Source organism: Penicillium canescens, assembly GCF_028828765.1.
Source record: "Penicillium canescens strain IBT 15451 chromosome Unknown utg000006l_segment0_segment0, whole genome shotgun sequence".
Lineage (NCBI taxonomy): Eukaryota > Fungi > Ascomycota > Eurotiomycetes > Eurotiales > Aspergillaceae > Penicillium > Penicillium canescens.
In genome coordinates this window covers 4,298,292-4,323,473 of record NW_026703968.1, presented here as the reverse complement: position 1 = coordinate 4,323,473, position 25,182 = coordinate 4,298,292, and the positions used below count along the sequence as shown (strand labels likewise).

Below are 25,182 nucleotides of genomic sequence, written 5' to 3'. Positions count from 1 at the left end.
CTATCTCAACAGAATTACCGCATCGTCACCAGCTCCTCGGCGCTAGTAGGGTGGATAGCAACACAGCTATCAAAGTCCTGCTTTGTGGCACCCATCTTCACAGCGACACCGAAGCCCTGGAGCATCTCACCGACACCGAGGCCCAAGATGTGGAGGCCGACAACCTTCTCCTGGGGACCGGCGCAGATTATCTTCATCTCAGTCGGGTTCTTGGCCTTCTCCTCGGCGGGCATGACGTCGTAGAACATGGCCGTGAACTTGGTGTGGTAGATCTTGATCTTGTCATCACCGTAGCGCTCGCGGGCCTCGGGCTCCGTGAGACCAACACAGCCGACCTCGGGGTGGGAGAAGACGACTGTCGGGATGTTCTCGTATGAAAGCTTGGATGACTTGAGCTCCGGGGGACCAAACAGACGGCTGCCGAGTTGACGACCGGCGGCAATGGCAACTGTATAAGATTAGCATGTGGACTTGAGGACTACGAAAACAATTTGTATCACATACCTGGGGTCAGCTCGGCTTGACCTGTCACGTCACCAAGAGCATAGACACCTTCGACCGAGGTGTTCTGGTACTCGTCAACCACAACGTGACCGCCGGCATTCAGTTTGACGCCGGGAACAGTTAGGTTCAGGTCCTCGACCTCGGGGGCACGACCCACGGCCCAGAGCAGCTCGTTCACCTCAAGCTCAGAGCCGTCATGGCCAATGAGCTTGAGCAACTTATCCTTGCCCTTGCCGTCACGGATGAGTTGCACTTCCTTGAATCCGGAGTGGTTACGGTGAAGCTTGACACCGGAAGCCTCATACCGATCGGTCATGGTCTTCTGGATCATAGGGTCAAATTTGCGGAGGAAGTTCTCCCCACGAATGAACATGTGGGTCTCGACATTGACAGCGTTCATGACGCCAGCAAGCTCGACAGCAATGTAGCCAGCACCCACGACCGCAATCTTCGGGGAAGGTCCTCCATCTCAAAGAATCCGTCGCTAGTGATACCGTGCTCGGCACCGGGCACGGAGGGGATGTTGGGCCGGCCGCCGGTGGCCAAGAGGATGTGCGGCGCAGTGTAGCGGGCAGTACCGGAGCCGTCAGCTAGCTTGACCTCAATGGTTTGAGGTTCAACGAAGCCAGCACGACCCTGCACGAGATCAATTCCTTCCCGGTTCCAGTTGCGCTCGTATGCGCCATTCAGTCGCTTTATAACGGCGTCACGGGTGTTCTTGAAGTGGGTGTAGTCAATAGCGATGTTATCAGGAATGTCATAGCCATAGCTCTTGCCAATGTGCAGCATCTCGTTAATGGTTGCGAAGTTCCAGGTCATTTTCTTAGGCACACAGCTAGACAGAGAAATGATGTGAGTTCACCGCATCAAAATTGTATCTTGTCTGTAGAACTCACCCAACGTTGACACAGGTACCTCCGGACCGTCCGCTTTCCACGATCAAGGTCTTCTTACCATACCAACCGGCTGCACGGCGAGCACTTCCACTGCCACCGCTACCACCGCCTAGGACAATGTAGTCATACTGCTGTGTTTCCACGGGGGCCATGGTGGATGATTGCTGACTCTCTCGGGTGGAAGATGAAGAAAAGTGTCGAGAGATGGTAGACAAGCGAGACTGGGGGTGAATTGAGTCCGCGGAGGGAATACGGGGAGAGTTGATGGACGCCAGAGTTCGGTTCACAGTCAAAGAAGGAAAGTTCCCAGAGAACTTCAGAGATGGAGAGACTCGAAAGTTGATCCGAGATCGAAGGGAGCGGGAGAGCATGGAGGGAAGAGGGTTGTTATGTACAAAATAAGCGGGGAGAGACAAATCCGATAAAGTGACAATGTCGATTTCTCAGCGCAGATCACGTGATGGACCTAGATCGAGTACTTGTACATGTCGGTGTTAGCTGTCCGGTGTTAGCTGTCCGGTGTTAGGTCTCTTGCAAGCCGCCCAGTTAATAGCCGAGGACTCGGCATTTTTACGTGCCACCCACCACTAATATTGTATTGAGTTCAGCTTTAAAGCACCCAACACCAGGTTCTACCTAGGTTCACCTACTTTGCTCAGCAATTATGAGGCCAAGTACTGCAGGTAATATATGAGTAAATGGGGACTGTATTATTATGTTGAAAAGTAGGAAATTCAGGAAAGAATGACAAGTGACCAGCACGGCACAGTTGGAAGCATAAGAAACAATCAAGCTCGCAGCTCAACATCCAGATGACTGGAATAAATCGAGTGTCGAAGCAACATGAGCTTATAAAGTTGAAACAAAGATCAAACAAAGGGGATGTCCGGTCCTGTAGATTTGAATGACTTGGGGTATATCGGTAACAGGAAACATGAACCATGTAGGACAAAGTATAGGAGCAGCATAGGAATCAAGGGTCATATATGACTCCAGTGAAACACCGTTATGCCTGGGTACACTCTCACTGCGAACAGTGTATGTCGAATTTTGTGACTTCGTGTCTTAACTCCAGTCTCTCACATAATGAGATAGACAATAGAAAACAAAGGGGGCCCCATATGGCAGCCAGTGCAGATACCACCCGAGTGTCTGGGAGAGTGCAGGTATATCTGATCGGTCGCGAAGCCCAAGAGGAAATGGCATTTGCACACTCTCCGGGTCGTATTTGCGACGGGAAGATATCTTCGATGGGGAAGGACAGGGACCGAAGGGGGATGGTTCGCACGCATTGTATTGGTGAAATAGACCGTATGCTAGGAAGGGAGTTGAAGGTATCCTAGACAGCAGGTTTCAGAGCCCGGTGGGATCTTCATCTGCGTCTGGGGTAGAACAACGCTCTAGTGGGAGTAGGCGATGACGGCAAAGGAAATCAGGCAAAAACACAAAGGAATGTAGACAGAGCGTTCCATTTCGGCCTGAGAGTGCTTCATTTTCGAGAGGGTTGTATACAGTGTACAGTGTATAGAGAAAGGGAGAGAGGAGGAGTGTGGGGGGAGGCGGTGTGTGTTTACACGTGGGCAGTTTCGGATGAGGTAAGCGCGTTGGGGCCTCAACAAAAACACAACTCAACGTCGACAGAGAAAAGAGTGTGAATATTTGTATAAAACTCATATTTACGAGAGGAAATGACCAGCTGCGGGGAGATTTGGTAGGCTCGTCTAATAACTTCTGAGTGGTTATACGGTGAACCTGCAGAAGCCACAATGCATCCCTGTAAACATCGTGCATAAGCACTCTCCCGCTCATGTCATATTGTTTAATTCATATTATCTTGATAGGTTTCTATAAGAACTAAAAACAAAGCCTCATCTATCTAACCTCCGTCATCCCTTGATAGATTCCAAGTCGTCTAAGACCACAATATGAGTAGTAGCCACGATGCTTCAACAGCAACGATCTACATGACTGTTTTTGCCCCTAGTTATCTACACTTACTACTTTCCATCCGAGGGGGACCCTATGTAGGGTAAATAGCAACTGTCCAAATCCTCTACATTCACAAAGAATGAAGAATGCAAGGGGATACCATCCACACTTCCAGTCCCCAATCAGATCAAGTATGATCAGCTCGCATACCAGGCAGGAAAACAGGATCCAACCTTGCCAGCCAATGGAGCAAGGTATCTAGTAGCTCCAAATCTCCTGTATATCCCTGTCATCTGATTACCAGCCAGGATCTTTCCTTGCAACAATCCCCCTTGGGTATACGTGAGTTGATTTTGAGACGCGTTACAGTTTCTTCAACCCCAGGCCAATTTTCAATCAGCTATTACACCATCGCCACAATGCGTGTTTCCGCTCTATTCTTCGCTGCCGTACTGTCTCTGGCCACAGCTAAAAAGATCAATATGCACTGCAACTTTGCAGAGGATCACACCGGCATGGTTCAAGAGCCCTACTGCTGCCGTGATATGACACCAGCACGAGGAAACTCCAAGGCTAACGAGGCAATGGACTGTAAGTATTTGGATTATCTTAGGGTATGCATCTGCTAATGACCTTTTATCTTCCAGGCGATAACCTAAAGCTGCCCCAGTTGTGTGAAGATCAGTCTCGTCCAGCCTGCTGCTACACTATTGTAAGTCGTCGTTCAATTTGAGCCGTGAAATTTTTTTACTAACCTGCTTTCTTTTACTTAATTCAGGGCCCGAAGAAGATTTGCACCTCGCATGCCATATTTATGGATGCAGAGGATGTTTAAAGGACTGAGACCACGGAGGAACCGTTGGATAGTTGTTTTAGGACGGTGGGATGAGACCCTTGCTCCCCCCGGCGTTTAGATGTCAGTATTTGCTGCTGAATAGACATCGGAGATGTACATCATACTTTGCTTCTTGGATTTCACTTTCTTTCTTAGATTTCGCTTCTTGGATTTGAATGAAAGATTTTATACACCAGAGGCCATCAAAGGGATCATATTGAAATGATTCGTGATTCATAAAAGGCTGCAAAGATATTGACAGCATAGTCATGATGATGGAACTAAATATAAAGCAATGCTAGAGGATACACCAACGCCTGTTTGAAATGCTGAACATGCCATGTACGGTCACCGTCGGCACAATGCTCTCAATCGGAGATTACCCCAAGCATCTCCTCGGTATTCCTGCGAAATAGCCGATCCGCTAACCCCGGCGTGGTTGCACAAAGGTTCAAGCAACACTCGGTGAATGGGTTGATATCAACTCCAGAAAAACGAGTGTGTGGCCAATCTGTGGCATAGATGACCCGGTCCGGTGCAACAGACAAAAACTCTCGCGCCATACTCTGAAGATCGCGCATTTCATGATCTTGACTGAGCCTATAAGGAGCTGATACCTTGACATATGTCCTCCCGCCACGTAAGAGCGAGATCAATGACGAAAATCCCTCAAGGGCGTAGGGGTTGAATGACGAAGTATCTTGACCCCATGACAAAAGCTCCGGGCTGCCAAAATGATCGATGCAGATCCGCACACCTAGTCGAGGGAGAATCGATTCGATCATTGAGACCATCTTGAGGGGGAGATAAACTTCGATGATCCAGTTATGTGGCCGGGCAATCTCAGCATGTTGGAGCAATGTCTCTTCCAGCTCAGCCTTATCCATCACTTTTCCTACGGACTTGAGGTTGATTCTCAGTCCGCGTACCCCCAGAGAATGCCACAGTTCCACCGTATCACGTTGGACGGTGGAAGGATCGACAACCACCACGCCTCGGCCGCGAGACGGGCCTGTTTTCTGTAGGGCATCTAATAGACATGAGTTGTCCGTTCCGTAAACTGAAGGCTGCACAAAAACCACATTTTCGATGCCTAGGGAGGATTCAAAGGCCAAAGCTTCGGCCAGAGAATGCGGATTTGGCTTGTATACGGCGGTTGGGGACACAGGAAACCGGTCTGGTTCCACGACATGCATATGGCCGTCCCAGGACCTAGGAGGGAGCCGTTGTTTTGGAGATATACTGATCGCGGCATGATTCCACCGCCGTTGCTCTATACGGGTGGAGAGAGCAAGCGATATTGATGCAGGGCCTGGAAATATATTCGTTGGCTGAGCAGATGTCAGCATCTTGCCTAGATCCGAAACTAATGCACAAGGGCCCTTTAGGGATTAAAGAAATACAAGAGCAAGAAGAAGCCCATGGGTTATACTTACGGAAGTGCCTGTCCAGCAAGGAGTCGCCCTAAGGCACTTCAAAGATATCATGCCAGCTTCACCGGTCAACGTCCGAAGCCTGTACAATGCAAGCAGAGTTTTTTCTTCCAATGCAACTGGACACCTCGGCTGTGTCACAGCAGCCCAAAGGCTTTTCCCCACTGATCAGCTCGCGCTTGTGACAAGGGTAAAAGGCTCGGAAGTCGTCCGGGGGCTCTAAATTAATATAGATTGGCGGGCAAGCGGAGCCAAGTGGATATGAGTAGGTACGACATAGTAGAGGGTGCCCATGTATATGTATCTATTCACTAGAGAGGGTAAAGTGAATGTACAAATACAAGTAAATGTACTGTATAATGTCGTGAGAAGTAGTGACGTGAAAGTGCTCAAAGCCCGTGGAAATATCGAAGCTCGGACGTTGACCGAAGCTCGCTCTGTTTGGCCGGGATGCCGAGCACCCATTTTTCCCCTCTTCCACCTTTTGCCGACCCCGGATTCTCCTCCACTATGCGATGGGACTTCAATCCCTTTTATACGCTAGTCATTGTGGTCATTGCGTGTGGCGGGATTCCCAAGGGTAAGTCCAATTGGGTGGCCGCATGGACTCGGGCTCACCTTTCCAGGCTATGATGAGGGTGGCTATAGTGGCAGCGTCACTCTGCCTTCCTTTAGGGCCGATTTCAATCTCATCCCATCCGACTGGGCCGAAGACGCCGCCGGGCTAGCCAACCGGATCGCGAATATCACATCCTTTAACGTGCTGGGCGCTGCGCTTGGGGCTCTGGTGGTCTTCTATCTGAATGACAGACTAGGACGTCTGGTGGCGTGGCGCTTAGCATGCATTGTGTGGGCTTCCGGCACATTGGTACAGATCTTCTCGTCGGGTATCTATGGGCTCCTCTTATTTAGCCGCATATGGAGCGGGTTGGGCGCCGGTGGCCTTACAGTGACTTCCCCGTTATATCTGAGCGAAATTGCGCCCACCAAGACACGAGGCCGGGTGGTTGGGCTCTACATGATCCTGCTCCTGGCCTCTCTGGCCATAGGTGAGTTTGGACCCTGTGGTAATTTACATGCCGATTCTAATTGGTCTCTGGCTCAGGGTTCTTCATCAACTACGGAGCCAGTACTCACATGTCAGTCACTCGAACCCAATACCGCCTTGTTCAGGCTATTGCTCTCATCCCTGTCGGTGTCGCATTCGGTCTATCCTACATTTGTCCCGAAAGCCCTCGATACCTCGCTTCGAAACAGCTTCATCAGGCCGGATTGGAGGCTCTGGCGCGCTTGCGTGGGAAGGATACCAATGATCCAAGTATTGTTGAGGAGTTTGAGACTATTGATGCACAGGTGCGCGAGCAGGCCTCGGACCTGGCGTCTGTCTCTCATTGGGCCATCTTCAAGGAGACACAAAGGAACCCCAATTATCGGCAACGGTTCTGGCTGCTTATGACGATGCAGACAATCGCCCAGTGGACCGGTGGGAATGGCATCACGTATTATGTCACCAGCATATTCAAAGTTAGTCACTGATTTGTTTCAACATCCTGATTCCCGGCGCTGACAAAATACCAGTATGCTGGGCTCACCGGCAGTGCTCAATCCCTCATCTCCTCCGGTGCATACGGGATCACTAAACTGGTTTTCACCGTGGCATTCTCATGGGGGCTCATCGACCTCATCGGCCGAAGACGCTGCGCACTCGCTGGACTGAGCCTTCAACTAGCTGCACACGTCTACACGGGCATATACATGGGCCTCCGCCCCGAATCAGAACGCAACCAAAACGCCTCGAACGCAGCGGTCGCCTCGGTTTTCGTCTACGCCGTGGGCTGGTCAGTTGGTCTTTGCACTATACCTTACCTCTATGGTACAGAGATTTTCCCCACGCGCATCCGCAATGTCAGCTATGCCATAAGTATGGCACTGCACTGGTTCTTCCAGTTTGCCGTCGTTCGCGTGACCGGCGACATGTTTGTGTCGCTTGATGTGTGGGGAGCCTATCTCTTCTGGGCACTTATTTGCTTTCTTGGTATTATCATTCTTAGTATCTGGATGCCCGAGACCAAAGGCGTTCCAATTGAGCGCATGGGTGACTTGTTCGAGGGGCCTTGGTATTTACGCTGGCGGGCCAGGCCACGAGAGTGCGTTGTTGCTTCGTCGAGTTCCACAGCTACGGAGACTGTTGCGTCAAAGGACAACATCCCCAAGTCGCGCGATTCGGCCTTTTGATTGCTGCTCTGGCTCTAATCATTTCTTCGGCATCTGTATAATTTATTTGATACCCCTTCGTTATTTAGCCCACATTTATTCACGTTTTCGGGGCGATATTTTTACTTTTATATATCTGATTGAACTCTTTTGTGCATGATATACCATAACGCTAGACATGTACATATTCGGGAATCATAAACATCAAACCAAGCCCCTAATAGGGACTTGAGAAAGTTATTGAGGAGGTCCTCCCCATCCCTGCCCAAATCCAGGGGTCATATTCGTGGTGATGGGCTGGGCGTACGAAAACGCCTCGAAAACCTCGGGTGTGATCTCGTACGAACCGGGATCATCAATTGTCATAACGGCATTTGGCATTCCGCCCAGCAGGTGCGTGGGTGGCATTTGGGGCATTTCGCCCCCGCGCATATCGAACCTCGCCCCTGGATGTTGGAAATTATTGTAACCTTGCATCAGAGAGGGTTCAGATCCCGTCGTTTGGGTATGTGTGCTCATCGAAGGTTGGGGTTGGGGTTGGTGCTGCCCTGGAGAAACATGGCGGGAGGGATTGCTATTTAGCGACGGCGACTGGCTGTGCTGAGGCTGGTGGGGGTGAGTATAAGACGGAGGTGGATGTTGATAGTGGTGATCCTGGCCTGGTTCGGGTTGGCCAGCAGGCATTGCACCGTGGATGTTGATTTGGAGCTTTTGGAGCTCCAAGGAGATGAGATTGAGTGCAGTTACGATGACCGGATTGGCAGCTTTGACTCTCTCCAAAGCGAAGATGCAGAATTTGAGTTTATCGAGGGTTCCCGGTGCAGCGTACTTCAGAGCTTGGATCTCGAGCAGGAAAATGGATGCTGCTGTATAGATGCTGTAGGCAAGAGAGAGGACGACATGGCTGTCGCCGAATGTTCGACGATAAAGATCGAAGAGAGAGAGGATAGTCGTTGCTGATGCCATGCATTGTACTAGATGACTCGAGTCATGCGTTTCTTGTCGGACTTTGAGCAGGTCCCGAGAGCAGAGGATTGGACGGTGGAGGAGAATGTTAATGGTATGGTAGAAACAGCTAGAACGACAGTTAGCACTAATCAGTCAAAGGAATAGGCTGGGCACATACTTGAGAATCACAATATGACTTGGTGGAGAGTATGGGGGTAGATTCATCGCCGACAGTTTCAAGTATTCTGGTAGATCTTCCCACCAATCGGCTAGACTTCTGCTCTGCTCCTGAACGCAGTCATAGAACTCGGAGGCTGTGCTTGGGCGATTTGGGTCGTAGATGTGAATCAAGATCTGATTTAAGACCTCTGCCAGACCACACATCTTCATGAAACATGAAGTTGAATGCGCCTGCGTGGGTGGATAATGGGCACCATCTGGGAACGTGACGCCATGAGGAGTCCATGTTTCGATCTCAGCGGTGTCATCAAGAATCATCCGTGGCGGGCTGACGCGCAAATGCTGCATCGTTGGGGCACGGCCAAAGTATAGGGATACCACTTTGTCCCAGAAATAACAACCCCAGAAAAGTCGGTTTCGTATTTCGATGTCCTCATCACTCAACTGGGCCGACCCCGAGTATTTCCGGCTATCAATAGAGATACCCAGGTCGTCCAGCAGCCGGAAGGCCATTCCACTGTATAACCAGGCTTGTGTCCGATTTCCACGGCCACATTCTTGAGCGCTGAGGAGTAACAATGTCTGAATTGTCGGGATGCCTGCATAGCCACTTTTGAGTGAATCAAACACGCCCGTCAATGCCCGATGGGAGAATTGGGCTCCCCCATCGTAGGAGTCGAGAAGCGGGCCAATTTGAGGCTCCGCTTTGCACCATCGCACCGAGTGGGAAAGAATAGCGTTCAACAGAATATCCGAGTAGTATGGTCCATTGATTTTCATATCACCTGTTTCCATATGCATGTGTTAGTATTGTCACGGTCTGAAAGAGGGGAGGGTCGCACAGACGTGTGAACGCAGGGCGATAGACGAAATTCCACAGTGGCTGAATCCAGCACCAGTGGGAGTCGAGAAGATATTGATAAGGTTGCTGCGGGCGATATCAGCAAGTGTGTCTGAACAATCCACCAGAAACAGTACCGGCATAGCAGCCATCTGCTCGAACGCCCTCTCCCGCCACGCATTGTTAACCAGACGCTCCTTGCGGGCTTCCAACTCCTGTGCGTAATGAGAAGTCGACGATGTTTCGTTCACCGCACCACTCGGCAGTTGGAATAGACTGGTCGGGCCGTGGAACGAGATGCGACCGTCATTTTCCACATTCAGGCCATCGAATTCCCGTGCGAGGTCCTGAGTATCGGGGTCGGCCTTGATCTTAGGACCGCTCGAACTAGACTCGGCCACCGATGAAGGCGAGCTTGCCTTTCGCAATTCCGCTTCGCCCTCCCCGCGGAGCTTAGATAGTGCATCCTCTAGTTGTGCGACTCTGGATTCGAGCTGTTTCGTATAGGAAAGAGTTGGGGCTCTAAAAGAGCATCAGCATGCGGCAATGGCACAGATTAAATAGACCACCCACAAACTATACACGCACGCCTCCCCTCGCGCGGCGCATCGCGAACACGACGGACTAGCTCCGTTACATTTCACCTAACCGGTCAGCTCGGCAATCTCGGTCTTTGTCCGAGATCCATACCTTTCGTTTGCGACAGGCCTCGCACGAGAAGGCGCTCTTCCTGGGGAGAGTTGTCTTGGGAGGCTCGGCCATTCCAGATGGAAACCTTCAATTGTGACAAAGAGGGAGACCTCCATCGGAAAAAATGGCAAAATCAGGCGAAAAAAATTTGGCCCCAAATCTTCGTGGGGCAGTGATCGCGGGGAATGTGAAACGTGAGATAGTGTTGACGTCTGTTTGAGTCTTTTGGGGGCCTTTGGAGACTTTGGAGTAGAAAACTGCGACCGTTGGGGAGAATGAGAGCCAATGAAGCCGAGAATTGCTCCACCAGAGAGCGAAGGAGAGGAAATTATTGGATGAGGGCGGCGGGTCTTGGCGCTCCACTGTATAGGGACGAGACTACTGCGCGCTATATCTTCATATTTGCAAACTAACTTATACTATTACAGCCCTATTTCTTGCCTTTCTTGTTTTTTCCCGTCTTGGGTGCGTCCCGATCACTTTTGCCCTTCTTCCATCCGATCTTCCCCTCGTGACGCTCGTTGGCATCGTCCAGACGTTTTTTGTCCTTGTTGCTCAGCTTCACGTTGCTCTTCTTGACATTGGGTCCGTTCAGTTCGACAGCACCAAGCTTGCGGGCAACCTTCTTGTCCTTCTCGGTCTCGAACCATGTGCGCTTTGGTCGCGACATGATTTCGTGTCCATGCTTCATCAGGTTCTCGCCCTTGTTGACTTGCATCTCGGCCTGAGCAAACTGCTTCTCGGTCTTCTCTTCCTGCAAGACCTCTTGTACTTCATCAGCCAGATCTTCCGCCTTTTGCGCCCAGCTATCAGCAACAGCTTGCTCAATCACACGGCTGGCGATCTTGGCGCCTTGGGCCTTGCCGGCTCTCACGGCGAGCTTGACCACCTTGCGATCCGGCTCGGCGGCAATGGTGCAAGCACGACCAGAGCGACCGGCACGGGCAGTACGACCAACACGGTGAAGGTAGATCTCATGGCTCTGAGGGGCCTCGTAGTTGATAACGGTCTCGACACCCTTGATATCCAGACCACGAGAAGCGACATCGGTGGCGAGAAGGAAGGCAACCTTGCCATCTCGGAAGCTTTCCACGGATTTGATACGCTATATCAGAGATTAGTGTGTTACATAGATTAGAAAATGGTTCGAACATACCTGCTCTTGGCTCAGACTACCGTGAAGCTCTCCAGCCTTCAAACCTAGTAGTCCGAAAATGATACGGACACGGTGCGCTTCCTTCTTCTGTCGGAAGAAGATGATAACACGCTTTGTGTAAACTTCTTTACACAGATGCAACAGATATCCGAGACGCTTTTCCTCTCGACCGGGACGAAGGCGCACAAACTCTTGAACCAGGGTTGATACAGTGTTCTTCTTGGCGTCCACCATCAACCGCATGGGGCGATTCATGCCAACACGGATAAGCTTGTCGACAGAGTCTGTCATGGTGGCAGAGAACAGCATCGTTTGGCGCGACTTGGGAATTGTAGTGAGAATCTCATTTAACTCGTCGGCAAAACCGTCTTCAAGCATACGATCGGCTTCGTCAAGAACCAGAATCTCCAGAGTGTCAACTGTGAAACTCGGCGAGTTGCGCATGTGGTCAATGAAACGACCGGGAGTGGCAATGATAACATCGGGGCGCTTCTTGAGCACATTCTCCTGCTCGCGAAGACTGAAACCACCGATCAATTGACAAAATGTGACGTCTGTGAAGGTGGCCAATTTGACAGCAACATTGTAACACTGAACCGCCAACTCACGAGTGGGCATCAGGATCACAACACGACTTGTAGGAACCTTCCTGGGACGGAAGAGAAGACGCTCCAGGATGGGAACAACAAAAGCAGCGGTCTTTCCTGAACCAGTCACGGCACTACCAACAATATCCTTGCCCAGCAGAGCAACGGGGACGGCCTTGCGTTGGATGGGCGTCGGATCGGTAAATCCAACGGAGGCCAGACCTCGAAGGATAGGGCGAGAGAGGTTGAATTCTTGGAAGGTCATCTTGGCCATGGAGGCCTTGAGGTCGGTCTTTTCTTCGGGGGCAAAGAATGCTTTGCGCTTCTCTGCTTCCTCGGCGTCCACTTCGCTCTCTGCGTCAGAGCCTCCGTCGGAGCCGATATCATCTGGGTGACCGACAGGTGTGGCTACAGAGTCATTGTCAGATGCAGCATCGTCGTCATCTTCATCTGCGTCCTCGTCCTCGGACTTCTCCTCGTCGTTATCTTCCGGTCCAGAGCCAGCTTCAGATCCTTCTGGCTCACTTTCCTCCTCGCCGTCCACGCCCATACCGAATCCATCAGCGGCCATGAGCTCATCGTCGTCGAACTCCACCGGCATACCAGCTTCTGATGCGGCATCGTCCTCAGATGCGCTAGCGATTTCCTCCTCGTCCTGTGTCTTCTTCTTTTGCTTTTTAGAGGCAGCCTCCTTCTTGGCCTGTCTCCGCTCAATGATATCGTCGATGTCCACTGCCTTCTTGTCACCGGACTTCTTCTGTTCATCAGCAGCACCCCAACCATCGAAGCCTTCGGTGACACCCTGATTGGCTGCGCCGCCGACATCGAACTCGAACTCTGGGTTCAGGACTCCATCGTCTTCTGTCGCATCCTCTGCAGCATCACTGTCCTCCTCCTCAGACTCGGGCTCGGGATCGGGGGCGGCGTTTTTCTTGTTCTTCTTGGCGTTCTTCAACTGCTGCTTTTCTTGTTGCTTTTGCTTCTTGTTCTTGTGCTTAGGAGCCTCGACCTCGCGCTTGCGCTTCTTGTTGTCGGTTGGTGCATCGCCCAGCATTTCATTGTCCTCTTCATCGTCGAATCGAGGTGCGTCTTCGTTATCGGAGAGCGTGAAGACGAAATCGTCGTCTTTGGAACTCCTTGACGGAGCCATCTTGGAGACTGTGGCTTAAACCAGGGAAGCTCAACTAGCTAGAGAATCCGCAACAAGATCAAAAGCCCCAAAGAAAAAAAGAAATCCTTGAAAACACTGCAAGCAAGTCCCGCTGAGAAAATCGATCAACATGCAAAAAAAAAAAAGTTCCCCGGGCGGTGACGGCCAAATGCTGATGTAAGCAGAATACCGACACCGAGGGAGTAAGGCCAACCTCGAACTAACTTAACTAACTAACGTTTAAGTTAGCTAACTATGTTTACATGTACACAATGGCCCAATGGCTACAATTACTTCTAACCCTATCAATCTCTAACTTAGACATTGGTCACAACATAGTCAGAGATTACAATTCTCCTTTATTCTACTTTTCTTTTCGCTACGACTTGCGCCCCTCGTTTGCTTCCAAGGCTGAGCGCACCCTTGTTCCGCTCCTCGCCGACCACTTCTTAATCCAGGACTCCTGATCCTCTGCTGGGGGAGCACACACCAGTGTGGTAAGGTTGCGCCCATAGTGGGCCATATTCGACGTCGACGGCCTCACTTTGTACAAACTCATAGCGCTCGCTCCTTTTGTAGCTGAGGTAAAGGCAGGAGAGGGTCATGCCAACCAGGGCTCGGCCAATGTGATCTTCTTGTAGTCTTCCTCTACGAAGACGAGCAACTCGCCCACACATGTGTCTGCATCATTGGTGGGTCGATAGAACTTGACATACGCATACCCGACAGTCGCATCAACCCTGAGCGGGTCAAATCCTCATGATCTCGCCGAGCAGCAATCAAGAACGGAAACCTATTCTTTCGGCACAATTCGTGAATGTCGTCATAATCCCCAAATGTCCAAGGCTCAATGTCGCGACTCAAAGATGTCTTCCGTGTATACCAGTTCATGATTTCGACAACCCCTCCAATATCGAGGTCCTCTGCAGGGCGCAGGTAGACGTGGGGTGGAACGGCTCTTGAATCAGGAGGCCGGTCCCGCCAAGCTTGATATGGTGTATCGCATCGCATTTCGACTTCCTCACGCTTTTGTTTCTGATAGTCAGGTCCCGGGTTGTAAATGAACCCAGCAACAGTCTTGTGCCAGTGAAGACGTGTGGCTTCATTCGGCAGATCACTCGGGGCTGGAAGGTGCTTCCAAGTTCGGTATAATCATGGATGACTCTCCATGGGCATCGCGGTTCCGTCGAAGAAGGCAGTGTGACAGATGTCTACTTTGTGAAAGCCCAGCGGAAGCTGGTGCCACCAGTGCCGAAACTGTTCCCTGGCATCCTTGTTAGGGACCACCACGAGGAAATCTTTGTCAACTCAGGAGTTCTTCGTGGCCAAATCTGAGGTTCCCAATCATCAAAGGGGAAAAGTTAAGGGTCATAGACCGTTTCATCATATCGTGATGTGAGTGTGAGCTTGCCGTTCTCAACAATAGGGAACATACGAGGAGAGCTTTCGTATGCCTGCAATTGAGGCTGGTGCTGAGAATTGCACCAGCACGATACTCCGGCGTATCTATTGTAACCTCCGACCAGCTGAATACTGCGTCATTGCTGTCAATCTTGTCGGCAATGGATCTCGAGGCGTCGCCCGGGTTCTCGGGTGCAGGCCAGGGCTCAAGGGAGTCCGCATTCTTGTCATTCCGAGGCTCTGCAAGTGTTTGGTAGACGCCTGAGGTCTGGTCGACTCCAGGACTGTCTCTTGCTTCGGGAAGCTTCTCGGGCCACGCATGGTTCTCGTCACCCCTAGCCCAATTCGCCGGTCGGAGAATAGGCCTCTTCGGGAGACTCTTCCTGATCTTATCAAACTCGTCCCACGACAAATCTCTCATATTTTGAATAAACTTGTCCCTGGCTGCTTGGTCTATTTCCATCAAATTCTCGACTCCTGGGTTTGGGACTGGTTCCTCGGCAGTCGCCAAATTCGCCATGGAGTCGGTGTTGTCAGAGGACTCGGACTGGGCAGCAGTGTCTTCGCCCAAGGGGTGAAGATCATCGTTGTCCGTGGAATCCTGTGGTTCGCCATGACTAGATCTATGCGATCTATAATATGAGTATCACAATACCCGGCAGTCTAGTACTCGCATTTTGGATGAAACCAGTTTGCTTGGTCTGTTTGCTTTGCAAATGAGGGATGATTGCAGGCAGAACTAATCAGCTCATCAGTATATTCGTCAAGGATGATCGTCAACGATGGCCTTCTGTTCACTCACATTGACTTATTGCCTTTTGCTGTTATGGTACAGGTCTTGTTGTTTCCTATCGATCGATGTTAGCGTTGCAATCGGGGTGCGCTGGGATCATAGGGTTCCAGTACCTGAACATGCCAGGATATGAGCCCTGAAGTAGGAGAGACACGGGATGAAGGTCGAGATGAAAGGAACCGAAGGGCTGTAAAAGGGAGACTAATAAACGAGGAGGAGAGGTGAGCGAGGGGTAATTTGAAGTGGAATTTGGCGAAGTAGACGACCTCTCCGGCGCGAAGTACGCCGTTTCTGATGTTCTTTTCCTTCAACCATTACCACTTTGGCGTGCATTGTGGCTCGTCGGCATCACCTCTTAAACATTCATTAGCGATCTCTTAACTGTCTTTACCGGGTTTCTGAGGTATCTGTTTAACTGTCTCTTTAAATCACATGATATCCTCTCTCGCCATAGTACCCACGCCTAGTTATTACAAGTTTAGCTTGAAGGTACCTGATATGGTGTTCAAACTCATGTTTCTAGTGCTAGAAAACATGAGATGACAATTCAGGGAGGTTAAAAAAAATGAATATAAATATCCTGTGAACCCGAGTACATAGACGTAGATATCTGCGGCCCACCATATTTTCTCCTTCACACATCTCCGCTATGTTATCAATACTTCGCAAGGCACGCTTAAAAGACAAGGAGATGCGAATATTAATGCTGTATGGCCCCTGACCAACCATTGAGATCGAGCTAATATTTGTAGGGGTCTTGACAACGCGGGTAAGACGACCATCGTTAAACGGGTAATGAACGAGGATGTCACTACGGTCAGCCCAACCCTGGGCTTCATCATCAAAACTATTGATTTTATGGGGTAAGTTCCCGTCAATATTGCAGGGACAGATTCTAACATGTCGCAGATACAAACTCAACATTTGTAAGTCCACACTGCAGGAGACCGCAATCGGGGACTGACGCCCACTAGGGGATGTTGGAGGACAAAAAACTCTCCGATCCTATTGGAAAAACTACTTTGAAAAGACCGACACGCTCGTCTGGGTTGTGGATGCCACTGATCGCCTTCGCGTGACCGATTGTCGACAGGAGCTCGCGGGTCTGCTGCTTGAAGAGGTTCGGAAGTCCCCGCAGTCGTCGGACATTCACTGACTGGACGACAGCGACTCATGGGAGCCAGTTTGCTGGTCTTTCTGAACAAGACAGACGTGGAACATTGCATGGATGAGCTGGAGGTTCGCGAGGTAGGCTTTCTTTGCCTCCCAAAGGGACCCGACTGACTTCCACAGCGACTGGATTTGGATTCCATCAAAACTCACAAGTGGACTATCCTGCCCTGCAGTGCAATGACCGGCACAAACTTGAATGAAGGTTTAGAATGGGTTGTACAAGATGCCAAAGACCGGCTATTCCTCTACTGACTCTGGTGTCATCGTTATGTTCAAGCCGGTGGACCAGTTCGATTTGCATTTGGCCTCTCTGGATCTAATTCACTCCGTGCTTGCAGTCCAACTCTACAACATTTACATCCGATAGGCTGAAGTATACGTGTCAGATCACTGAACTTGTATTCCGAGAATGCAAGGCACAACATGATATATCATTCCGCCTCTGCACCCCTGAACCCAGGAAATAGGAGACAGCGATGAAAAAACAGAGAACTAGCAATATAAAAGAGCAGAAACATGAACAGAAAAGAACACAAAAAGAACAGAAAAATCAACGTAGAAGCCGGGAGAAGACATCACTGCGGGGCGATCCACACGTAAACAAACACTTAAAACGCGCTCTAGGAGATGCACCTATGCATGGAATAGCTAGAATTGTGGATAACAACGAGGCACCTCGTTTCTCTTCATACTGTAGCAAGTGAAAAACCCGAAACTCGACTGATGTGCGCCGATCGAGCCCGATTGATTTCCGATTTAATTTCAACAGGGCGGAGAACTCAGCCTCCCTCTCTTCCCCTCCACCACTACGCACACCATGACTGAAGGCTCGGATGTCAATGATTTCCTGGAGCGCATTCGGGAACTAGGCGAGCGGCGCGACAAGGAAGATGAAGAGCGCACCAAGAAACTGGAGGAAGAGATTCTGCAGGGCCGGAAAGAAAGGCAGGCCCGGAGAGCTGGTACACCCTTGTCCCCCGTGGTAGCGGTGGCAGTGTGCTAATGGGATGCAGAACGAGCACGATCCCTCGCCCTCACAGATGATTCCCCAACCCTCAATGTCGCGCGACTGAGCGCTTCCTCCATCAGCCCTGGCTCGATCAACCCGCCGGAACACCTCGAGCCGACTCCGCGACAAGAGACACAGGATATGGACAAGTCGGAGAATACCGCGTCCGCCGAGGGGCGTGGATCAGTTCAGGATCCCATGGATTCGCCTCGATCCCGCCCTCCGTTGTCTCGTAGCCGAGCAGGGACCTTGTCATGGCAGCAACGCCCTTTGTCGCGAGAGTTTGGGTCTCCCACAGCCTCCCCAACCCGCTCTCCGACGCGTGCAAGCCACTTGAGAAACTTGTCCACGGCATCTGATGAAAACAGGCTGTCCCGCCCCTTTGCGTTTGCGCGCCCAACAGACTCGTCTCCCCAGAGCCCGGAACGAGGCGTTGGCTCGGCATATCGTAAAAAGGAAGAACGGCCGGATAGTGTCACAGAGTCAAGCGCCCCTCAGCTGCCGACACCGAGTGTGGACCATGAACCGAGTGTCGAAGTTGAGAAGCCAGAGGCAGAGAGATCGCCGTCCATTCCAAGAACCGGGTCTCGGGATAGCAACACGAGCCATCGCTTCTCTGTGTCATCAGTCTCTGGGCTGGGGTCGCCAGTGCATCTGTCAGAGGCTCAAAAGCTCGAGCCACTGCAGGCTGAGTCTTACCTCGAGGATCCTATGCCGGAATCTCCAACCCAGCGGCGAATGTCTCCAGAGCGAACGCGGTCAACATCGCCCACAAAGGGGCTCGGGGGGTTCGTTCAAAGTGCAATGATGAGACGGTCAGACAGCGTGTCGAAAAGGTGGAGTGCTCAGATTCCGCAAGGACTGAGTCGGTCCAACTCGATCATCTCAAATCGCAGTAGCGTAGCAGGTCCAAGTTTGAGTGAGATGGCCCCTCCTTCTACTCGGGGAGTTGGCCGCGAAACTCCCACTCTTCCCCGACGACCAGGCTCCAGCCACAGCGAAGCACCCACAGAAAGAACCGAGAGACCAACAACACCTTCTGGGCCCCCACCTGCACTCTCAGATAGAAACAACGTGCGCGCCGACGGAAGCCCGAGCAGAACAAGTCGACCCCTTCACTCCAGGTCTGCCAGCTCAGTGACCGCAGACGGCAACGACTCTCCGTTTGTATCACGCACTATGGACCCTAGACGCTGGAGCCCCAGCAAGGCTACCTGGCTGGAGAGTGCTCTCAACCGGCCTGAGTCGCCGCGCTCTACCCGACCCCCCTCGCAGCCCTCCTGGGCCAGGGACCGACAGTCTCGGGGCAGTGTCGACATGGGACGGGTAAGCAATTTCAAGGAAGTCACTCCCATTGGTTTGATGCGAACACCCCCGCCAGGACTTCAGTTCAAGAGACCCAGTGTGTCCGGTCCGTCGCTGCCTGAAAGCCCGGGAAACAAAGCGAAGGAAGCTGTTCCTGAGTCTCCATCTGTTCTGGGTACCCCCGTTGCCAGCAAAGTGAAGGAAACAATTCCAGAAACTCCCTCCGCCCCCGAAGTCCCTGAGACCAAAGCGGAGGATACTCCAGGATCCCCCTCAGTTCTCGAGACTTCTGATACCAGCATGGCAAACCAGACGATTCCTCACTCTCCTTCTGCAGGTAGCTCTGGACCCGTCAAATCGAGGGAAGCAGCTCCAGAACGTCCCTCGCCTCCTGCGGAAACACCGTCCACGCCTGTCAAGGAGACGACAGAGGAACTCAAGTCTGTTTCTCTCGCTGAACAAAAAGGCGAATCACAAGAACCGGCAGCTGAGGCATCCGCAGAGCCGACTCGCAGACTACCTCCGTCCTCTTTGAGCCCCAAACCAAACTTCTCCATTTCTACGTCCTCTCGGGAGCCCATTTCACCCAAGCCGAAGCAACCACAGTCTCCAGTGGTCGATTTCAGAGCCAATCTTCGGAAACGAGAGGTTGTCAAAGACAGCGGACCCGAAAAAGAACCAGAGTTCAAAAACGTATTTGGACGGCTCAAGAAGACCGAAACCCGCAATTATGTTGCCCCAGACGAGCTGAAGGGCAATATCTTACGCGGGAAAGCTGCTCTCAATGTCACTGGAGGACCAAAGAAGACCCAGCGGGTCGATGAGTTCAAGGACAGCCTTGTGAAACGCAAAGACGAAATGAAGGCCGGTGGAGGCTCTATTAGACGAAACACTGTTGGAGAGAAAGATGCGCCGCCAAAGCCCACCGATGCCGTTCCGGAAGCTATTGCTGTGCGACAAAGCATGACAAGATCAAAGAGTAGCAAGCGAGTTTCTGTCGATGAACCAATCTCTCCCTCGCAAAGCATCGGCTCCTCACGAGCATCACAGGATCGACAATCATTCTCGCCGTTCCCTACTTCGCCATCGAAGGACATCAGTTCGTCGAGAACGTCTCAGGAACGACAGCCCTGGCCGCCATCTCCTGCAAATGACGACTCCGCATGGCCCTTGAAACAAACTGGCGCGTCGCCTGTATCCCAGGAAGCCCAGCCATTGTCGCTGTTCCCTGCCGATGATTCCGCCGAAGAGAAGGGGATGGAAAAAGTGACCCCGGCAACGGACTCCTTTCAGGACACTTCTACGCTGGAACCTTCGCTGAGTCAAGAACAAGACCGTGCGATGGTGGGCCAAAATGAGCCAAGCATCACCAAGGCACAGGATGCTCCCACCGAGCATATCTCTCCAGTCCGTAACTTGCCACCGGTCCCCATTGGGCAAGCTACTGTGAACCCAAGCCTGGCTGGAAAGGGCAAGCTAGCAGGTCGAATCAATCCCGCGCTGGCTGGACTGCTGTCTCGCGGCCCGCCCATGGCCACTGAAGGACCGAAGAAGGACCTCCCGACTCCGGTCTCTACTGAAATAGACTCTGCCTCGCCCTCTGCGCCTTTAACCCATGTTACAAAAGGGCGTGCCAGAGGCCCGAAGAGACGACTTCCCAAGGCAACTACTGCTTCGACCCCATTCCCCCGGGATGATTTTGAGGTTGGTGCTATTTCATACTTTGAAGCCATCCCATCACAGGCTCCTCCAATCCCTGTTGAGTCTTCGGACGACACGTCGGATCGCCTCTTGCAACCTGATTCAGATCTGATTCCTGACACCGAATTCCCTCGTTCAGGCAGCCCGGTATCCACCCAACTCCCTGTGAATAGTCCCTTGCAGGAACTCCTCGAAAGCGAATCCACTCCTCCAGTCCCTGCTGCGTCTTCGGACGATATGTCCAATCGCCTGTCTCTACCTGATTCGGCTTCCCTTTCCGACACCGAATTCCCCCGTTCAGGCAGCCCGATCACCACCCAACCTCCTGTAAACATCGCATTGCCGGATACGGATACTCTCGAGAACAAAGGCGCGCCCTCGATTCCTGTTGAGTCTGCCGACAATGTATCGGATCACATCTCGCAACCTGATTCGGATTTACTATCTAACACCGAAAACGCCCCTTCGGTCAGCCCAGTCACTACTCAATCCCCTGTGAATATTCCATTGCAGAGTAGCCTGGAGGGAGAGCCCGAGCAACGACCTCAACCTCGTCCTTTGACAACGGATTTTGATATATTCCCCTCCCCTGGTTCCTCTCCTAGTCTTGAGACTGCACCCCGTGCTCTTGACAGTCCCGGAGGCATGAGTGCAACAGACAGACCGCCCGTCCCGCCGAAATCCAGTCCGCCCACATCCCCATTGCCTTCAACGCCAAAGTCACTATGGGGCCAGCAAAATCGGTTTGCCTCGTCGTCTCCATCCCCTCTCCGAACAAGCTACAAAGAGAATCGCATGGATACACCCCCGACTCCTCCGCAGAAGAACATACCCGGTGTCACTGTAGCCGTCGCACGGGACTCTGTCTCACGTGCCACAAGCGAGCCCTCCCCTCCTGTGCCCCCAAAGCGAGACGATTATATGCTTCACAAGCCCATTGATCCGCGCCGACTGTCCCGTAAGATGTCAGCGCCGTCACTGGTTGCACAAGCTAGCGAGGCACGAGAGGTCATTGCGGGATTTTTCAAGGCATTCCCCAACCCTCGAGATCGCATGGACATTGACCCGCAGCTGATGTTGATGAAGAAACCAGAGGATTTCAAGATCAGAACTCTCAAGCTGCAGATATGGGAACTCACAGGCGATGGCAGACGCCAGGAACTTCCCTCTCATCAAGAGTACATTCTCTACCAAGGCAGCATGTATCTCTGCGTGCATCTCTTTGAAGCACAGGGAAGCAGCAGCTCGGAAGTCTATCTCTGGTGTGGAGACGATGTCCCGGATGCTTCGGTGGACAATGAACAGATGTTCGCTCGCAAAGTAGCCCGTGAAAATAGCTCCAAAGTGCAGGTCATCCGACAGGGCAAAGAGCCCGTTCGCTTTATTCAAGCGCTCGGTGGCATCATGATCACCCGTCGAGGATCCAGCTCTCGCCACAACTCATCGGCCCTCTACATGCTTTGTGGCCGGAAACATTTGGGACAGATGACCTTTGATGAGATCGATTACTCGCTGCGCAATCTCTGCTCTGGCTTCCCATATGTCGTTTCAGCTCCCTTTGGCAAGCTCTACCTATGGAAGGGCAAGGGCAGTGGGCCTGAGGAGACGGGTGCCGCTCGTCTCATTGGGATGGATCTGGGTCTGACTGGGGAGTTTGAAGAAGTCGCCGAGGGCGAAGAACCGGAAGAATTCTTCGATGTCTTCGCTGGTCCTAGAGAGGCTGCTCCGTACATGTGCCAGGATTATTGGCAGCTCAAGCCGAAGTATTCCCAGTTTCGCACACGACTTCTGCGTGTCGACCACGAATTAGGGCAACCGACTCGTTTCTGGAATCTACGCCGCCCCGGATCGGGCTCGCCCGTGGTAAAACCCAACGACTGCGTCCAGGAAATCGAGCCTTTCTGTTACCGCGATCTCACTGAGAAGGATATTTATGTTCTGGACACGTTTTTTGAGATTTATGTGTAAGTATATTCCCTGCCACATGCACAACCTTGTACTAATCCCTTCATAGGATCATCGGCGAGCAAGCCTCACAGAAGTCGGCTGATTTCGCGTCCGCGGTGGTCTTTGCACACGAGTATGGCATCCTGGCCACCTCTCTCCAGGATCGACCTTTTATCCCCAAGAGTTTTGTTGCGCTGGGTGGTGTCGCCGACCGCTGTCAAAGCGCATTCCGCAAATGGAACCCACGCACTCTCAACGCACCTTTTGTGTTCCCTCTGGATGTGGTCATTGAAGCCATGCGAGCTCCAGGGGAGGAGTGAGGTAAATTTTATTTTCTGTGCATATTCCGCATTTCGGGGGAGTCCTATCTTCATAGAGCATCTGGGATGTAGATATAGGGTTACGCATTTGAGGTGTAATTAGGCATCTCGGTTGAATATTGAATTGTTATTTTATTTAAGCAGGAGCATACAGTATAATAGTAACCTTATAGTAACTTATAAGTTAATGTGTATAGGTTCTCGGTAGTATACTCCGTCCAGACACGCCAAGGAGTGGGAGTGGGCTAACGGAGATAAAAAAAAACCGGGACCCTCATGTCGCCATCTCCTAGTGTCTCCGAGTTTCTCCCCCAATGTACACATGTAATATGAACATGCCGTGATCTTTCTCCTTAACATGGATCCCTTACTCCTCAAGGACCCTGCGGTGCCATTCCGCGCGTCCACCGATCACCTGCATCACACGTGGGCCAAGACGTTCTTCTCGCGCCCGGAGCTGTACATCCGCCCTCAGACTATCCCCGAGGTTCAACAGCTGGTGACCCTCGCTCGTCGTTGTCGCCGTCGAATTGTCACTGTGGGCAGTGGCCACTCGCCCTCCGATCTTACCTGCACCTCCTCATGGCTCGTCAATCTCGATGACTTCAACCGCATCCTAAACGTCGACTCCGAAACCGGCTTGGTTACCGTCGAAGCGGGCATCCGATTGAGTGAACTGGGCACACGGCTGGAGAAGCATGGCTTGACACTCGCGAATTTGGGGAGCATTGACAGCCAATCCATTGCGGGTGTCATTGCGACGGGGACACACGGCAGTTCCCTTCGCCATGGACTGCTGTCGGAATGCATTGAATCCCTCGGCCTGGTACTCGCCAATGGCCAGCTGGTTCGTTGCAGCTCGACAAACAATCCGGATCTGTTCCGCGCCGGACTGGTCTCACTCGGAGCCCTCGGAATTGTTGTCGAGGTCACCTTCAAGGCGACGCGAACATTCAACATTGCCTGGCGCCAGGAGCGGTATTCGCTGTCTCGGGTGCTGAATGACTGGACCAAGGGACTGTGGACAAATCACGAGTTTGTGCGCGTGTGGTGGCTGCCATATGAGAAGAGTGCTATTGTCTGGCGCGCTGAGAAGACTGACCTTCCCCTGCGTGCACCCCCGAGAGACTTCTACGGAGATTCACTCGGCTACCATATCTACCATAACCTGCTTGCGCTTTCTTCCTATATCCCGCGCATCTTGCCCTGGGTCGAATGGTTCGTCTTTGGCATGCAATACGGGTTCTGGCCTGGCTCAACTGTCACCGAGGCCGTTGAGCCCGCACGCTCAGGACTGCTGATGAACTGTCTGTACTCACAATTTGTTAATGAGTGGGCACTTCCTCTGGACAAAGGTCCTGAAGCCATCCTTCGCCTTTCGGCCTGGCTGCACGGCGATTTGAAGACAGCGCAAATCCCATTCTCTTCCAAGGGACTGTGGGTGCACTGTCCGGTCGAGGTACGGGTCTCGGACACATCGCTAAACACAAAACCCCGTCCCTTTTTGGACCCGACTTCTCGCGATGGGCCCACGCTATACTTGAATGCGACTCTCTACCGGCCCTACCTCCGCGACCCTCCTTGCAGAGAACGATACTACGAAGCATTCGAATGGCTCATGCGGGACATGGGCGCCAAACCACACTGGGCAAAGAACTTCCGCGCATTAGGCTCCTCCGAGTTGGGCAACGCATACGGCGAAGACATGGACTCGTGGTTGAAGGTCCGGCAAGAAGTCGACCCGGACGGCATGTTCCTGGGCGAATGGCATCACCGCAATCTACCCCTGACCAAAGAACCTGACTCAGACGAGCGGCTGCCCCTCCTGGAGCGCGAGCAGGAACGTCGCAAATTGAACATTAGTGGCGTCGGTGATGGTATCGAATGGGTAGGTGATCGCCGGTGGCAGGTCGAGTCGGACCACCCGGCGGAGATAACTTATGACTTCCCAAAGTCCTCTAGTCCCACGGTCAGTGAGGAGAGCTTTGATTTGCTTGCAAAGGGGGAGGCGAGCATCCTACTCCCCGGGCTTGAGATGAGCAATTAGGCTCCCATCGCAAGCAAACAATACCGGTGTCGGTCGGATGCAAGCGCCGACTTTCCTACCCTGGTGATCATCTCTGACATTTCTGACTGGCTCGGTTGCTGTGCTTATTGTGGCTTCTTTTTT

General features: G+C 52.1%; 12 protein-coding genes across 12 annotated transcripts; 6 read left to right on the top strand and 6 right to left on the bottom strand.

Annotated features, from left to right (window-relative positions):
* Nucleotides 1–14: 14 nt before the first annotated feature.
* N7446_010468 (uncharacterized protein) lies at nt 15–877 on the bottom strand (the record flags this gene model as incomplete). The annotated part of the gene is made up of 2 exons (XM_058519211.1): nt 15–448; nt 505–877. The coding sequence occupies 2 exons, from the start codon at nt 875–877 to the stop codon at nt 15–17; spliced, it is 807 nt and encodes a 268-aa protein (XP_058369999.1).
* Nucleotides 878–900: 23 nt separating this feature from the next.
* On the bottom strand, nt 901–1,552 carry N7446_010467 (uncharacterized protein; the record flags this gene model as incomplete). The annotated part of the gene is made up of 2 exons (XM_058519210.1): nt 901–1,339; nt 1,401–1,552. The coding sequence occupies 2 exons, from the start codon at nt 1,550–1,552 to the stop codon at nt 901–903; spliced, it is 591 nt and encodes a 196-aa protein (XP_058369998.1).
* A 2,196-nt stretch (nt 1,553–3,748) lies between these two features.
* Nucleotides 3,749–4,164, top strand: N7446_010466 (uncharacterized protein; the record flags this gene model as incomplete). Its single annotated transcript, XM_058519209.1, has 3 exons — nt 3,749–3,920; nt 3,977–4,041; nt 4,108–4,164. The coding sequence occupies 3 exons, from the start codon at nt 3,749–3,751 to the stop codon at nt 4,162–4,164; spliced, it is 294 nt and encodes a 97-aa protein (XP_058369997.1).
* A 368-nt stretch (nt 4,165–4,532) lies between these two features.
* N7446_010465 (putative TIM barrel metal-dependent hydrolase) lies at nt 4,533–5,360 on the bottom strand (the record flags this gene model as incomplete). Its single annotated transcript, XM_058519208.1, has 1 exon — nt 4,533–5,360. The coding sequence occupies one exon, from the start codon at nt 5,358–5,360 to the stop codon at nt 4,533–4,535; it is 828 nt and encodes a 275-aa protein (XP_058369996.1).
* Nucleotides 5,361–6,047: 687 nt separating this feature from the next.
* On the top strand, nt 6,048–7,832 carry N7446_010464 (uncharacterized protein; the record flags this gene model as incomplete). Its single annotated transcript, XM_058519207.1, has 4 exons — nt 6,048–6,177; nt 6,224–6,646; nt 6,703–7,121; nt 7,176–7,832. 4 exons carry the CDS (start codon nt 6,048–6,050, stop codon nt 7,830–7,832), a joined length of 1,629 nt encoding a protein of 542 aa, XP_058369995.1.
* Nucleotides 7,833–8,048: 216 nt separating this feature from the next.
* N7446_010463 (putative C6 transcription factor) lies at nt 8,049–10,542 on the bottom strand (the record flags this gene model as incomplete). The annotated part of the gene is made up of 6 exons (XM_058519206.1): nt 8,049–8,886; nt 8,938–9,724; nt 9,786–9,867; nt 9,918–10,302; nt 10,354–10,424; nt 10,471–10,542. 6 exons carry the CDS (start codon nt 10,540–10,542, stop codon nt 8,049–8,051), a joined length of 2,235 nt encoding a protein of 744 aa, XP_058369994.1.
* A 358-nt stretch (nt 10,543–10,900) lies between these two features.
* drs1 (putative ATP-dependent RNA helicase DRS1) lies at nt 10,901–13,363 on the bottom strand (the record flags this gene model as incomplete). The annotated part of the gene is made up of 2 exons (XM_058519205.1): nt 10,901–11,575; nt 11,627–13,363. The coding sequence occupies 2 exons, from the start codon at nt 13,361–13,363 to the stop codon at nt 10,901–10,903; spliced, it is 2,412 nt and encodes an 803-aa protein (XP_058369993.1).
* Nucleotides 13,364–13,964: 601 nt separating this feature from the next.
* Nucleotides 13,965–15,386, bottom strand: N7446_010461 (uncharacterized protein; the record flags this gene model as incomplete). Its single annotated transcript, XM_058519204.1, is given in 4 exon segments — nt 13,965–14,044; nt 14,086–14,487; nt 14,527–14,661; nt 14,672–15,386. Coding segments are annotated over 4 exon segments (1,332 nt in total), but the record flags the coding sequence as incomplete, so codon positions are not given.
* An 807-nt stretch (nt 15,387–16,193) lies between these two features.
* On the top strand, nt 16,194–17,336 carry N7446_010460 (uncharacterized protein). Its single transcript, XM_058519203.1, has 6 exons — nt 16,194–16,265; nt 16,310–16,420; nt 16,467–16,483; nt 16,532–16,677; nt 16,725–16,805; nt 16,851–17,336. The coding sequence occupies exons 1-6, from the start codon at nt 16,207–16,209 to the stop codon at nt 16,980–16,982; spliced, it is 546 nt and encodes a 181-aa protein (XP_058369991.1). The 5' UTR covers nt 16,194–16,206; the 3' UTR covers nt 16,983–17,336.
* Nucleotides 17,337–17,547: 211 nt separating this feature from the next.
* On the top strand, nt 17,548–19,546 carry N7446_010459 (uncharacterized protein; the record flags this gene model as incomplete). Its single annotated transcript, XM_058519202.1, has 2 exons — nt 17,548–17,692; nt 17,744–19,546. Coding segments are annotated over 2 exons (1,948 nt in total), but the record flags the coding sequence as incomplete, so codon positions are not given.
* A 356-nt stretch (nt 19,547–19,902) lies between these two features.
* Nucleotides 19,903–23,012, top strand: N7446_010458 (putative gelsolin repeat protein; the record flags this gene model as incomplete). Its single annotated transcript, XM_058519201.1, has 2 exons — nt 19,903–22,709; nt 22,760–23,012. The coding sequence occupies 2 exons, from the start codon at nt 19,903–19,905 to the stop codon at nt 23,010–23,012; spliced, it is 3,060 nt and encodes a 1,019-aa protein (XP_058369989.1).
* A 358-nt stretch (nt 23,013–23,370) lies between these two features.
* On the top strand, nt 23,371–25,059 carry N7446_010457 (D-arabinono-1,4-lactone oxidase; the record flags this gene model as incomplete). Its single annotated transcript, XM_058519200.1, has 1 exon — nt 23,371–25,059. One exon carries the CDS (start codon nt 23,371–23,373, stop codon nt 25,057–25,059), a length of 1,689 nt encoding a protein of 562 aa, XP_058369988.1.
* Between the last annotated feature and the right edge of the window lie 123 nt (nt 25,060–25,182).

Coding starts and splice junctions, on each gene's coding strand:
- N7446_010460 (XM_058519203.1), top strand. CDS start 16,207: ATGTTATCAATACTTCGCAAGGCACGCTTAAAAGACAAGGAGATGCGA. Junction 16,266..16,309: donor GAGATGCGAATATTAATGCT/GTATGGCCCCTG, acceptor TAATATTTGTAG/GGGTCTTGACAACGCGGGTA. Junction 16,678..16,724: donor CGGGTCTGCTGCTTGAAGAG/GTTCGGAAGTCC, acceptor ACTGGACGACAG/CGACTCATGGGAGCCAGTTT.